At 47.0% G+C, this 13,081-nt stretch overlaps 1 protein-coding gene across 1 annotated transcript; it reads left to right on the top strand.

Annotated features, from left to right (window-relative positions):
- Positions 1-468: 468 nt before the first annotated feature.
- On the top strand, positions 469-9,626 carry FGF12 (fibroblast growth factor 12; the record flags this gene model as incomplete). Its single annotated transcript, XM_039713896.1, has 2 exons — positions 469-667; positions 9,298-9,626. Coding segments are annotated over 2 exons (318 nt in total), but the record flags the coding sequence as incomplete, so codon positions are not given.
- Between the last annotated feature and the right edge of the window lie 3,455 nt (positions 9,627-13,081).

Genomic DNA, 13,081 nt, shown 5'->3' with positions numbered 1-13,081 from the left:
GGTTCAATAAACTGCCTTTTGCCTCTAAGAATTTGAAGAAACCTCAGTATCTTAGACAAAAAGCATTGTCCATCTGCCTATCACAAGGAAGGTATGAGCAAAGCCAGGGGAAGGCATCAGGAACAGCAAGGCTGTCTCTGCTTCTCAGCTATTTTTCTTTCTTTTTCTTAGTATTAAAGTCTAAATCCTGGCAAATTTCTGACTTCTCCTGCACATTTTTCATGCCTGTTCACTGTAGGCTGTTTTGCAAACCACAGCTGTGCCAGGGAAGGACAGCCTTGCCTTTCAGCTGGGAGTTGTCTGGATGGGTGTTATTGCTGGGAGCTGGCATTGCTGGTGCCTGTTGTTTTCTGTTGCTAACTGCAATGCGTGACCATTGTGTATCACTTAATGATGCCTAATTGAGAAGATCAGTGATTATTAATTCTTCCATTGCTTTTTCTTCTTCTTCTCTCTCTCTTACTGCAGGATGTTTTCACACCAGAGTGCAAATTTAAAGAATCTGTCTTTGAAAACTACTACGTTATTTATTCTTCCACGCTGTACCGGCAGCAAGAATCCGGACGAGCGTGGTTCCTGGGACTCAATAAAGAAGGTCAAATTATGAAGGGAAACCGAGTGAAAAAAACCAAACCCTCATCACATTTTGTACCCAAACCCATTGAAGGTATGGAATCTGCCCACTTTCTCCCTCAGTGGGGTTTGGGTAGGGGGAGGTAACAGCTTCAGAGTTGGGGTTTCCTGGGTGGGGGTGTTGGGCTTCAAGACCAGAAAGCAAGAAGAAATGTTTGTAGCATTTCAGATAAGTGCTGGGCTGCACTGTTAGCATTTCTACTTTCCTTCTAGCCTCAAAGGAGTTTCTTAGCTTTGGGGTGCTAAAGGATGAATTTAAAAGCCAGCAATACAAGAAATTACTGGTAAAGAAAGCAGCCAGAAGTTCCAAAGGAATGTGATGCAGCAGTGATCATAATGCTGTCTTCTCAGAGGATTTTGCCACTGTATTTCAGTAGATTTCCAGTCCCATGTAGAGTCAGTAGAGATGATTTATCTCACCTGATTTTAGACTTTGGCACTCCGTTCATGGTAACAGAAGAAAAATGGGTCCTACCAGCACAGCTGTGGATGTTCTTTTTATGTCTACCCTGAGATTAAATCTATTTTTCCTCATATGTAAAGGCATCCTAGTTAGTCACTGGGGGGTAGAGTTGTTGTCCAAAGTTAGATGGGATGCTGTCATGCCATATGTCTTCATCACAGTGTGAGGCTTCAGTGAAAGTCATGGAGCTGAAGTTTTGTCCTCCTGCAGATGCCTGCACACTCTGAAGTGTGCCTCAGGCTCCTGCCAGGACATTTTGCTTTTTGTAGGCTGGCCCCTAATAAGGAGAGATAGCGTGGTAAGACTAGAACTTAACAGGTACTAACTTGATTCTGGAAACAGTACAATTTATCACTTGCTTGGGAAAAGCACTACTTTTCAATCCCCAAACCAGGTATGCCTTTGTGACCCCATTTTTGTCCTGCCATTTGTCTCCTTCAGGGGCACAGTAGCCTGGAGCTGGCCTTGGCTGCACAGCAGCTCTGTGCTCCCTCTCACTACTCCATGTTGTCTGTGGGAGAAGGTTTGAACTGATGCTCCCCTAACAGGTACCACTCACAAGTGGTGGAGGCCGCAGCTCACTCCACACTGCAGTGGCCTTTTTAAAAGCTTCCCAGCTCAGGGATGGGAAGTTGGGAGTGTAAGGAAAAGGCCATCTGAAGCAAAGCATTAGAGAAATTCAGTGCAGCATTCCCAGAGTATCTGTGGGCTTTGCACAGGAAATGGAAATGTTGAAAGAGCAGAGAATGGCCTGGAGCTGCTTGTCCTGTGCTTGTTTTCAACAGCTTCTCTGCAGCCAGGAGCCCTTTGTTGTTTATCTGAGGAATTAGTGGGATTGGTACCCTAAGCCCTCGAGTGTTGCTAAGGAACAGGGCCTGCTTCAGGCATGGGGTTGGTCACCAGCTTCTCTCTTGCCTTGACCTCGAGGAGAGTCTTTTACAAGCACCATCTTTCACAGCTGGGTTTTCACCACCTCCTGGTATTTCTTCGCTGCCTGGCTGGGCGTTGGTACTGATCAGTGGGATCCTTTGAATCCAGGTTTCTTTTTTAGTCTAGCATGCATGGTATCTGCTGAACAGCTCAATAGTTTCCTTCTGCATTCATTAAACTAGGCCATTCCTGTGGCTCTCCTCGTGGAAAGCCTTGCCTTAACAGAGCTGCCTGACCCACAGCAGAGCTCTCTTTTCAGCAAATGCCGCTCTGGCTTTCATTTTGAATAACCCAGCCCAGCCTGAGAGCTTCCCTTTCCCGCAGTTGCATCCTCCCACACTTGCCTCAATCACAGCTGTCACATAACCTCCCGAGCAGTGAGCGCTTTGGAAGTTGGCAGCCAAATTAAGGGCTCCTCCACTCCTTCCCTCCTCCACATGCTTTGCAGTCAGGCTTTGTGAGCGCTGCTGCATCAAAGAGCTGGCAGTCTCCCAAGCCAAGGCACGTGTCAGCTTCCCAAAGCATTCAGCTGTCTGGGACTGTGACTCCAGACGGAGGACTCTGTTCCCAAGCCTAAAATTCATTGTAGGTAGCAGAGGCTTGTGGGGAGGGTTGGAGTAAAACGCGCTCATCTCCACGTGACTTCTCTGCACCGCATCCATCAAAGTCCCCAGGAGCAGAGCTTGCAAGCAGAGATGTTACAGAAAAGGGGCAATTCCTACCCTGTTTTAACAGCTTCTTTCTCTTTGTTATGACTCCAAGGAAATACTCAAAGCACTCTCCTGCTGTATTTGCATGTCAGTTCTGCAGAATGCTGTGGCTTGCCCCAGTGTGTGGGCTTTGCTGCTTATTCAGGACACAGCTTCCATCCACAGTCACACCCCCAGGTTTCCTGTTGCTGGATACCACCACCAGCATTAGCCCTGTCCCGTGATGGCTGACACAGGACTGTGTGCAAGGAGGAATCTGCTCCCCCTGGGAAAGAGAAGTGCTACATCCATTGCTAGGAATCACTTCATCTACCACTCAACAGCAGTTATATCTGAGATTGAACTTCCCCATTGTTTCTGATATGCAGATAAATTATGCAGCAGTTTAATGAGGAAAGGGTTCACAGGTAAGGGAAACAGAAAAAAAACCAGATTGCTCCCTAAGCTCTTTTGATTCCCATTGCTTCATCCTGCTCTCTGAATTCGGAAGTCTCCTTGAAATTGCAAATGGACAGTAAACTTGTACATAAATAAGAAATATCTTCACAGATAATTTCCAAATACTCAAGGGAGCACATATGCATATATACACAGTGGTATCTGTGTATGGATGTGTGTTATCTAAGGCTTTTAGCAGCTACAGCTTTGTGCTGTGCTAAACACTCAGAGTGTTTTGACTCACGTAGATTGGCAGCATGCTGGAGGTATTTTGTAGAAATTCAGTAGATACCAACTGGAAAAGTTTTGGGTTTTGGTCAGTAGGAGTTTTTTTTAGTTTAGTGTAGGTAGGTTTTGTTTGTTTTTGGAAATAAGATTAAGCTTAATCAATATGAAAGCACAAAAAACTTACTAAGTAATAACAGGGGAGACGTTAAGTTCTTCTCCCATCTGTGCACAGGCAAAGCCAAGGCAAACAGCCTGGTAGGCAGCAGTTGATGTACTGTGTGGTGCCAGTTTTGCTTCAAAACACACATATGCAACACATTTCTTTTGATATTTTTATTTCTGATCACCGATTATTTGAGCTAAATGAACCCTAAAGGGAAGACATCAAGATTGAACTAGACTGCACAAGAAATGAGCTTGAGTATAATTGTCATTTGGACAACAAGCAATCTTTTAGAGAAATTTCAGTCTCTTTAGTGTCTGTAATTATTAGTGCTTGAACAATCCTACCATCCACAGTGCCTCTTGTTCTTCTAAATATCCAAATCCATCTCCATGTGAGAAGTTTCTAGTCATTTAAGTAGGAATATTATCAGATGCTTACTGCGGATGTGCTCTGTTATTTATATTTCCTTCTTCTTGAAGACATAATTTCCAAATGTAACTCTCCCAAAGAGTTACATTTCCTCTCTCTCCTGGCCCAAACTAGAAAACACTTAGGGTGGCAAATCTGGCCACAGAAGCAGAAAACTTCCTCCAGGTCAGCAGAGCAGTCCCTAACTCTGGATTTATGGTGCCTCAGCCCGCATGATGTGAATGTGTCTCAGATACAAAGGTGACCTGTTAATGATTAGTCTGGATCTATTTATTACCACTGATGAGTATCCAAGCAGCCACATCTTTCCCAGTGTCATTCCTCAGGAAAATAACATCCAAGTTTTGTTAAGGCAGAGTCCTCAGATGTTATAAAGAAGTACAAGACTGTTGACTAGGAAAAGAAATGTTTCAAATGTATCACCTTAATACATAAAGCATAGAGTAATAGAAGTCTTGGGTTGGAAGGGACCTTAAACAACATCTAATCCCAGCCCCCTGCCATGGGGAGAGATGCCACCCTCCCCAGATCAGGCTGTTCAGGACCTCATCCAGCCCTGACTTGGGCACTTCCAGGGATGGGGCATCAACATCTTCTCTGGGCAACCTGTGGGAGTGCCTCACTGCCCTCACAGAGAAGAATTTCTTCCTAATGTCTAACCTAAATCTCTCCTTTTTTAATTTAAAACCATTCTCCCTTGTCCTGTTACTACCTGCCCATAAAAAATGTTACTTGCCCAACATCCTAAAAAGTATTCTTAGAAAATCAAACCTCAAAATCTCCACACTCTGTAAGTCTTTGCTAACATAGCTCCTCTGTTGGGTCTGTCTTCCAGGTAGTCATGTTTTGGTATGTTTTCTATGCCACACTAACTCGCTTGTTCATCTGTCAGACTCTTGATCATCTTCTTAGATGGCAAATATGATGTATTTTAACAATTTTGCTTGGATTTTTGCCATCCTGTGCTGCCTTTCTTATCTGAACAAAGTGTGATTCCACCTGGCAACATCCTTCACATTTTACATGTCTGTCTTCACACCAGATAGACATGAGCTCACATGCCTCTGAAATGCATCAGCTGGGATTTAGAACACGGTAATTAGAGGCAGAAAACGAGGGTGCCTAATCACTCACTCTGTGGTGCCCCTGAGTGCTGCTGCTCAGGCAGTTAATTCCCTGCACCAAAGCACTGGCAAATACAGCCACTCAGGCAGATACCAGCACCCAGAGCTGTGCTATCTGTGCAGCCAAGGAGCCTGCTCTGGGCTGCTACCAGAGCATGTGCTTCCAGCCCTGCCCAGATCCAGCCCAGCACCATCGGGCACATGGTGATCCTGCAGGGCTGCCCACCTGCTGAGCAGCAGCTTAGAAAAGGAAGCAAAAGGTTCCTCCTGACTCAAAAGGGTCTGAGACAAGGAAAGACACAGAGTGGAGATGGATAGATGGGAAATATCTAATAAGCTTTTTGCCATACTCTAGAGAAAGGAAATGGAGTTTTTTGCATCCCCTGAACCTCCTCAACTTGCAGTGATGCCAAGTGAGAAATGCTAGGGTCAGGAGACAAATTGATGCTTCCCAAACTCAGGCAGTCCCTGATGCCCAGGGTGATTTCAGTGTCATCATGTGGGTGATGTGCCAGTGCCGTGTCTGGGAAGCAGAAATGAGAGTGTGATCCTGTGCCAGCACGTAGGCAAGAGTTTGAGCTGTTCTGGGTGACAGGCAGCCCCTTCCACGCCTTTGCCTTCAGGAAGTATGGTCCCTGCCACCCCCGTCCTCCTCACTTGTACCCTCAGTCTCCTTCCTAATTGGTGAGTTTGATCTTTGTGCAGATTTTCCCCTTGTGCCTGTGAGTGGCAGGCACTGCTTCACAGGGGAGCAGGGAATCAAAAGCCACAAGAACAAGACATGGGCACAGCTCCACGGTGTGCACCCCCTTCCATTAATGCCTGCAGCTCTTCAGCAGATCAAGCTAACAGCACTTTCCAATTAAAGCATGAATATGGATGTGTTGATTGGAATCTGGGGCACAGGAGCTGATTATCTGATTGAAACTCCAAAGCATTAGCTTGGTTTCTAGACATTAAGGGCTGTATTTGGCTTGGTGTGTGGGTGTGGGTGGGTGGGAGAAGCAAGGCAAAGCAGGGAGGGAACTCTTGTTCTAGCTGAATTGCTCATCCTTCCAAAGCTCCTTGTGCTGTGTGCTCCAGCAGACCTCCCAGGTGTCCGGGCATGACTGTCACACTGCTGCTGCTTTACCTCGGTGCAGGTGACAGGGAAGTGTGTCTACACACACACATACACACAGAGGGATCCCAAAGAGACCTGCCAGCGAGTGCTGCAAGTCCTGGAGCCCAGCGATGTACTTTGAAAGCTGTGAAGATCTGGGCACTCACAAGAGTCCGTTTGCAAACACCCCCTCCCCAGTCCATGACTAACATCTCCCCGCGTGAGTCACGCTCAGACTTCCTCAGTACAGAGAGGAATGAGCTGCAGTCCAAGAGCCTGTGTTGCACAACATGCTGGGCTGTCCTTGAAGCCCTGTGCCTGTGCAGATGCAGGTGTACACACCTGTGTGCCACAGTGCAGGGGGTTTACAGCCCCTGCTGCCACAGCTCAGCACCTGTGCACAAGCATCTTGAGGAGAACATCCAGGCATCTCTTGTGCATGATGCCCTGTAAGTGCTGCATACACTGATCCTCTAGGTGTGTCTAAATACTGAAAATATGCTTGTCCTGTACTGCTACAGATTTTCTGGCCTGGGCTGTTGGCACAGCCTGCCTGGTACACAGGCTTTGACAGCCCTGTCTGAAAAGCTCAGTGTGAGCAGTCTCCAGCCATGCCCCACATCAGTATTTGTATCCTGCACTAGACTGGAGGATAAAACTTTCCTGCCTTATTTGCTTGCCAGGTACAGGGTTTCCTTCATTTGTAGCTGCAAATGTTGTTTATTTCAGTAAACATTTTACTCTGTGAGTCTTGTTGGCAGCTCAGGGTTTTTGCCAAAGGCCGTGGTGAGAGGCAGGGAGTTGAGGAAGGGCAGCATGCCATGGTGCTGCTGCAGCATTCACCTGGGCTCAGTCCTTGGGGCTCAGCATCTGACCCAGCCTGATGGGTTATTGGGGGTGGGTGTGAGTGAGATGAGCTTGGTTCTGGAGGAAGAACTCATGGAGGTCCCTCCAGCTCCAGCCTGGACCAGAGAGGTCAGGATGAAGGCAACAGTGCACTTGAGACAAAACTTTGTGTATGGAATGTCAGGGGCACTGGGACAGCCCTGGCACAAATACATAATTCTGCTGGGCAAACATCACATCCAAGAATAAGGTGAGTCACAGAAGTGATGCACACCCTCACTGCTATCCAAAGGCTCTGCAGCTCAGGGTAAGAAATCAGAAGGGCATGGGTTTTCCTCAGTTGTTAACCATTTCATACTTCCTTTAGGATTTTGTTGGGTACTTCGCCACAACAGGCAAATTCTCCATCACCATGTTTTTAAGTGACAAGCTCTCCTAGGTGTGAGAGGCAGGACTGAAAGGGATGTCAGAGCCCTTTTCCATCTGTTGCTGCCATGCTACACATTGTCCTTGCAGCATGCAGGACAATTCCATTGTCGGGACCTGATGGACAATCCTTGCATGGCTCATCCTGGCCCAGACCCATGGGACAACTCCTTCATTTTCTCTTTTTTTTTCTCTCTCTAATTTTCATGAAAAAAAATGGCTCACAGTTTGCAGAGCAGTACATCCTTTCAGCCTTGCTGGGAGGACCAGTGTGTGTGTGTGTGTGTATGTGTTTAAACTGCTTTGAAAGCCTTACATGAAAAATACTCTGTGGGAAAAGTAATATTTTTTTCCCTGCTCATATATTCAATTCAATATCCCTCCTATTAATACACAGCTGACTGCACTTTATCTTTGTCCTGTATTGTTGCACAGTGCTGTAACTGTTTATCTAGTCAGGATAAAAGCACAGTGCAATAATGTCATTTTCAGCCTGCCTCTAATTTCTAGGATTTATTTGCAAATCAAGGGATATTATAGCTACAAGCACTTACATTGTCTTTTTGTACATGGGGTGGTTTTTTTCATTTCTTCAGATAATTTTTAAAGTTTTACTCTTGTTGATTACCCAGAACCAAACCCTGATAGGCTCTATCCTGTGTTGGAGCTCTGTGCCATTGTTTGTGATGTGACAACTTCACAAAATGAAGCAATACACAATAATTTCTTCATATCCTAATTTTTGCAAAGATCTGGACATGACATTTGCAGTCTGGACCTGCCTTATGTTCTCATCTCCTCTGTGCCTGCCCTTGAGATGCCTCACTCTTTCAATCCCATTTGCACCCTGCCACATTTGCAGTGAGCTCATCAGAGATGCTCTCCTTGGTGTGAACAGCTCCTGCCCCTGCTCTGGCACACCTCACATGGCACGAGGACAGCCGTGAGGACTTAGTCCACGTGGTGAGCTGGATAAATGCTTTGTCCTGCCCAGGACATGGGGATGAGCCATGAGCCAGCCTTCTCTGGCTGTCTGGGCTCCAGCAAGTGCATTTTTGTAGGACACACACTGCATAGCCAGGGTCTGGAGAGAAGGTGCCCTCCAGCCACCCTGTTCTCAGGTGCTGCCAGACGACCACAGAGAGGTGGGACAGCTCCTGACTTGCTGTCACTGAACTCATCCCATGTGTCTGCTCACAGCCCCGACCTTGGCTGGCTGGCTTGATTTACAGAGGAATAAATAGGAAGTGCCAAGAGCAGACCGCGGCTCCTGGCCGATGGAGCCAAATGGGCTTGAGTCACCACTTCAGATCCACAGCTCAACACCCAGGACGCCTTCATGGCTCAGCTGCAGGTGTAGTTTTGATTCAGGTCTCTCAAGGGCTTTGGTTGCAGGTCAAGGGCTGGGAACCAGGTCATTCTTGAACCTGTTGTTTGGTGATAATCAGCTTCTCAAGGCAGTACATGGCTCTGTGAGCTAAAATGTTTATTTTATATATATGAATATAACATGAAAAAACTGTAAAGCACAGAAAGATTTATCTGTGAACAGTCAATCTGCTGTTTCTCTCTGCCTTTGAAAAAATACAGAGACAGAAGCAAATGGCAGCAAGGGCAAGTAAACAGATCCTGCTTGGTAGCACGATCTGCTGCTGGGTCAATTGGGGTTTTGTAAATGTGAGTGTGTGTGTGTGTGTTTGCAATGGGGCTGGAATCCAGCATCATGTACAAAGAAATAATTTGTTATGGTCATGATTGTCTGTGACTTCAGGGCTGTTAACGGGTGTCTCTTCTGTTTGCAGTGTGCATGTACAGAGAGCCATCGCTGCATGAAATTGGAGAAAAACAAGGACGCTCAAGGAAAAGTTCAGGGACACCAACCATGAATGGAGGCAAAGTTGTTAACCAAGACTCGACATAGCTGACAAATACCCTCCCTTCTTCCAACTCCTCCCCTCCCACCCACCTACCCACCCCACCTGGCGAAACCACACTGAGATGATGACAACTGGGCAAGGCAGGACCGACCGGTAGTGGCTTGGAGTGTGAACTCCAGAATCTTTCTTTGTGTAGGACGAGAAAATCGAAACCCAGATCCTGCCTGTTGCAACGTTTTAAAAAACAACAACAAAAAAAAAGTGAAGAAAAATGTTTTAAATCAGGACTCCATTAACATTTTCAAAAGCAAACTGTTTGCTCTGTGATCAAAGGGGGAAAAATCTCATCTCTGCATAATAATAATAATAACAACTAATAAATATAATAATAATAATAATAAAGATGTTACCTTTAAAAATAAAAGGTTTTGGAAAATTGAACTTAGCATATGATATGCAACAAACACATGGGAACTGCATCCTGTGACTGTGCTTTCTGTCTTATCCTTTCACCTCACGTTCACACCGCTGTTTTTAACATCCTTGCTTCCCTGGGGATGGATGGGATTTTTCACAAAGCAGGAAAGGTAGGGGTACATTATGACTGTGTTTGCTCTGCTATCAGTAAAATATGGCCTGCCCAAATTAGGAGCCTGGCAGTTATGGGCAATGAAGTAGCTACTCTTTATTCAGCCTTTTCCATCTACATTCAAACCCTGCATAGTTATTTGTTGCTAATGTCACTCCCTGAGTATATTTGACCCAAGTCTGGCATTTTATGCCTTTTTATCATAATTATTTATATGCTTGTTTTACTGTATTAGTTGCCAGGGGAATTTCAGAAATGGGTTTTCAGGTCTCACAGGATGAAGCAATCATATTTATTAGGGTAGAGTTAGGAGATAAAGGGCAGGAGGGATAGCTGCTTGCTTTAAAATATGAAACAGATCAAGAAACGCTTCTGAAATCCTTGCTGTCAGATGGAAATGGTAAGGCATTTGCTGTATGAGAGGGTATCAGGATTTCAGCAATGGAAAGAGGGATGTGGGGATGGGGTTGTGCCTAGGAGAAAGCAGGGGTAGAGGAACATGGGTGGTTTTGCCTGTCCAGTTGTGCCAGGGTGAGGACATTTCCTTCTAGCAGCCAGGGTCTCCCTAAATGTTCTGTCTCCACACATACCACACATGATCAAAGCAGAGGCTGCAAACCCCTCCAATCCCCAGCCTTACCACTCTGATGGTCTGAGGCCCCTGAGATGCTGCAGCAGCCTGGACATGGGTGTGGGCACGGGTCTGGCCAGTGCCAGGGCTGCAGATGCTGGAGCAGCTCTTCAGATGTAACAGATTCCCAAGTGGGAAAAGGCCAGGAGGAGGGCAGTGGAGTGAGGGATGAGTGCTGAGCCCACCTGCAGCAACCAGGGCTTCAGTGGGGACTGGCAAGGCTCTCCCTGTCTGGGCTTCCTCTCCTTGTGGGGTGGGGGTCAGCAGTGAACCCTCGCTGCTGGGTGGGACTGAAGCAGGGCAGTGTGGGGTGGTGCCCCACTGCAGATCACACACATTAACTCATCTCTGGCCACCTTGGGCAGCCAGGCCTGCAGGGACCAACAGCAGCAGCAGCAGTGCTGGAGCTGCTGTGACAAAAAAAAGGCACTGCCTTGGGTGAGGGGCCTGGGACACCTTTGCTGCTCAGCCATGGGCACAGGTCCTGCCAGAGGTGAAAACAAAAGGAAATAGCAATCACCCAAGGGCCTGGAAGGGAACAGAACAGTTCTTTGTACACAGAGAACCAGCCTAAAGCCTTGCAGTTACAGGCTGGGTGGGCGTTTGCACCGCTCATAACGGGCACCTGTGAAATTCCAAATACCACCTGTGCCATCCAGCCAATGCCTCAGCTGGCTGGCAGCCCACAGGCAGAGCTGCTGCTAGCAGTGCCAGGGAGAAGGCAGTGCCAGGGCAGTGCCAGGGCTGGCCACAGTGCTCCTGCAAAGCCACTTCTGCCCTGGTGCCTCCCTCCCCACACATGAGGCGATGTTGGGGGACGTCAGGGCTCCATGAGCAGCTCTTTACAGGAAGCAAAGAGACAGCAAAATCCCAAGGTTATGGAAGATTCCCAGGATCAGCATGAAGGAATGCATTTCAAGCATGTCTTATAGTGGTTTTGGAAAAGCTTGAAATAAAGAGCCTCTTGCCACAGCTCTGCTGCCCAATGCTGCACCTACAGCAGGCAACCCCCTGTGCTACACATCATGTCAGAGTGACTTACTGCTGCCGTCCAGCCCCACAGCACTGGAGCAAGGTCACTAACACGTGTTCAGCTTGGGAGCACACACCCAGCCCCATCTGACGTAATTCACTGCCTACACTTCATCTCCCTCACAAATTAAGAGAGCACCCCCATTAAAGGATCACTGGAGACTTGTACACTCAAAGAAATGGAGTCTCAAGGCCAATATGTTTAGCTAGCAGGTTCCTGAACTGTGCGAGTCACCGAACACCAGACCATGGTTTAGGCACTGAGCCACAGGTTTTCCAGCTGCCCCAGTGGAGGGAAAGCCCAGCACAGAATAGAGCACCCCAACATACCTTGATACCACCAGCCTCTTCTGCACCCAGCCATGGCAGCTAGCCAAGGGCATTGGTGTCATCTAGAGCAGCTCCAGCATGAGACTAAAAATTACTGTGGCCTTATGTGCAGGATACCCTTTGCCTTAGCCCCAAAAAGCTGTGGGCAACAGCAGACCCAGTCCTACCATGTGCTAATTTTTCCATTGTGAGACTCCCATTTCCCCCATTGGGCTTTTGCCTTATTAATAGTCTTTGGCCAAATCATTACAAGAATCCCTGGAAGTGCCATATTCAGGCCTAAACGTCAAAATAATCTGCTCCTTTGTTCCATGGTGTTTGAGCTAATCACTTTCATGTGACACTCACTGAGTCTGCCCACAGGGAGAGCCAATTGCTCCTGCTCTCACCCACTGTCTGCACCACCTCAGAGCAAGTTTTCTGCCATGTGTTGAAATTAAGTGCTGGCTCTCCTTGCTCCCTTCTTAACCATGAGCCACATACTACGGCATAAACCACAACAAAAACCCTGAGGAAATACTGGTTTCTTTCCTGACCTCTAGGAAGCTGCAAAAGTCAGCTCATGGTGTAATGCAGGGACTCCTGACATCACAATTGCCCAAAAGCCAGTGAGGCTGCCCAGCCCAGCTGCAGTGTCCACCTGCACCAGCTGCTGACTGGGAGCTGCTTGGCTCCAGGTAACCCAACACCCTCCAGGAGCCTGGGAAAATCCAGGGGATCCATGGCTTAGATACCATGTACAGCTTCATGCATATTTTTTTACTCAAGTGCGTTGCAAGCTCTGTCCCCAGGCCTTATCTCAAGGAGGTGATGTGGGTTTTGTTGATTATCCATCTGCTGCTTCCCAATTTTCAGGGAAAAAGGGAATCCACAGAGAATTTTTTTGCTTACTTTGAAGTTCCTACAGTCTCTTCATTGCTTCTCGCTCTTCTTGCTTGGTGTTAAAGTCTTGATGAGTGATGTTTCTTTTTTTTTTCTTTCTTTCTTTAGCCACACATACAGCAATGATTTAGGAAGTTTTGTGACTCAGTTTAACATTAGAGTGACCACCACCCTTATCCTGCATGTGATACTAGCAGAACAAATTTCCTTGCCATGATGGCATGGCTTTGGGCAAACACCTAGCA

The sequence above is a fragment of the Passer montanus genome, unplaced genomic scaffold (assembly GCF_014805655.1).
Source record: "Passer montanus isolate IOZ18808 unplaced genomic scaffold, ASM1480565v1 scaffold29, whole genome shotgun sequence".
NCBI lineage: Eukaryota > Metazoa > Chordata > Aves > Passeriformes > Passeridae > Passer > Passer montanus.
The sequence above is the reverse complement of the archived record's forward strand: the minus strand, read 5'-3'. Positions and strand labels throughout refer to the sequence as shown.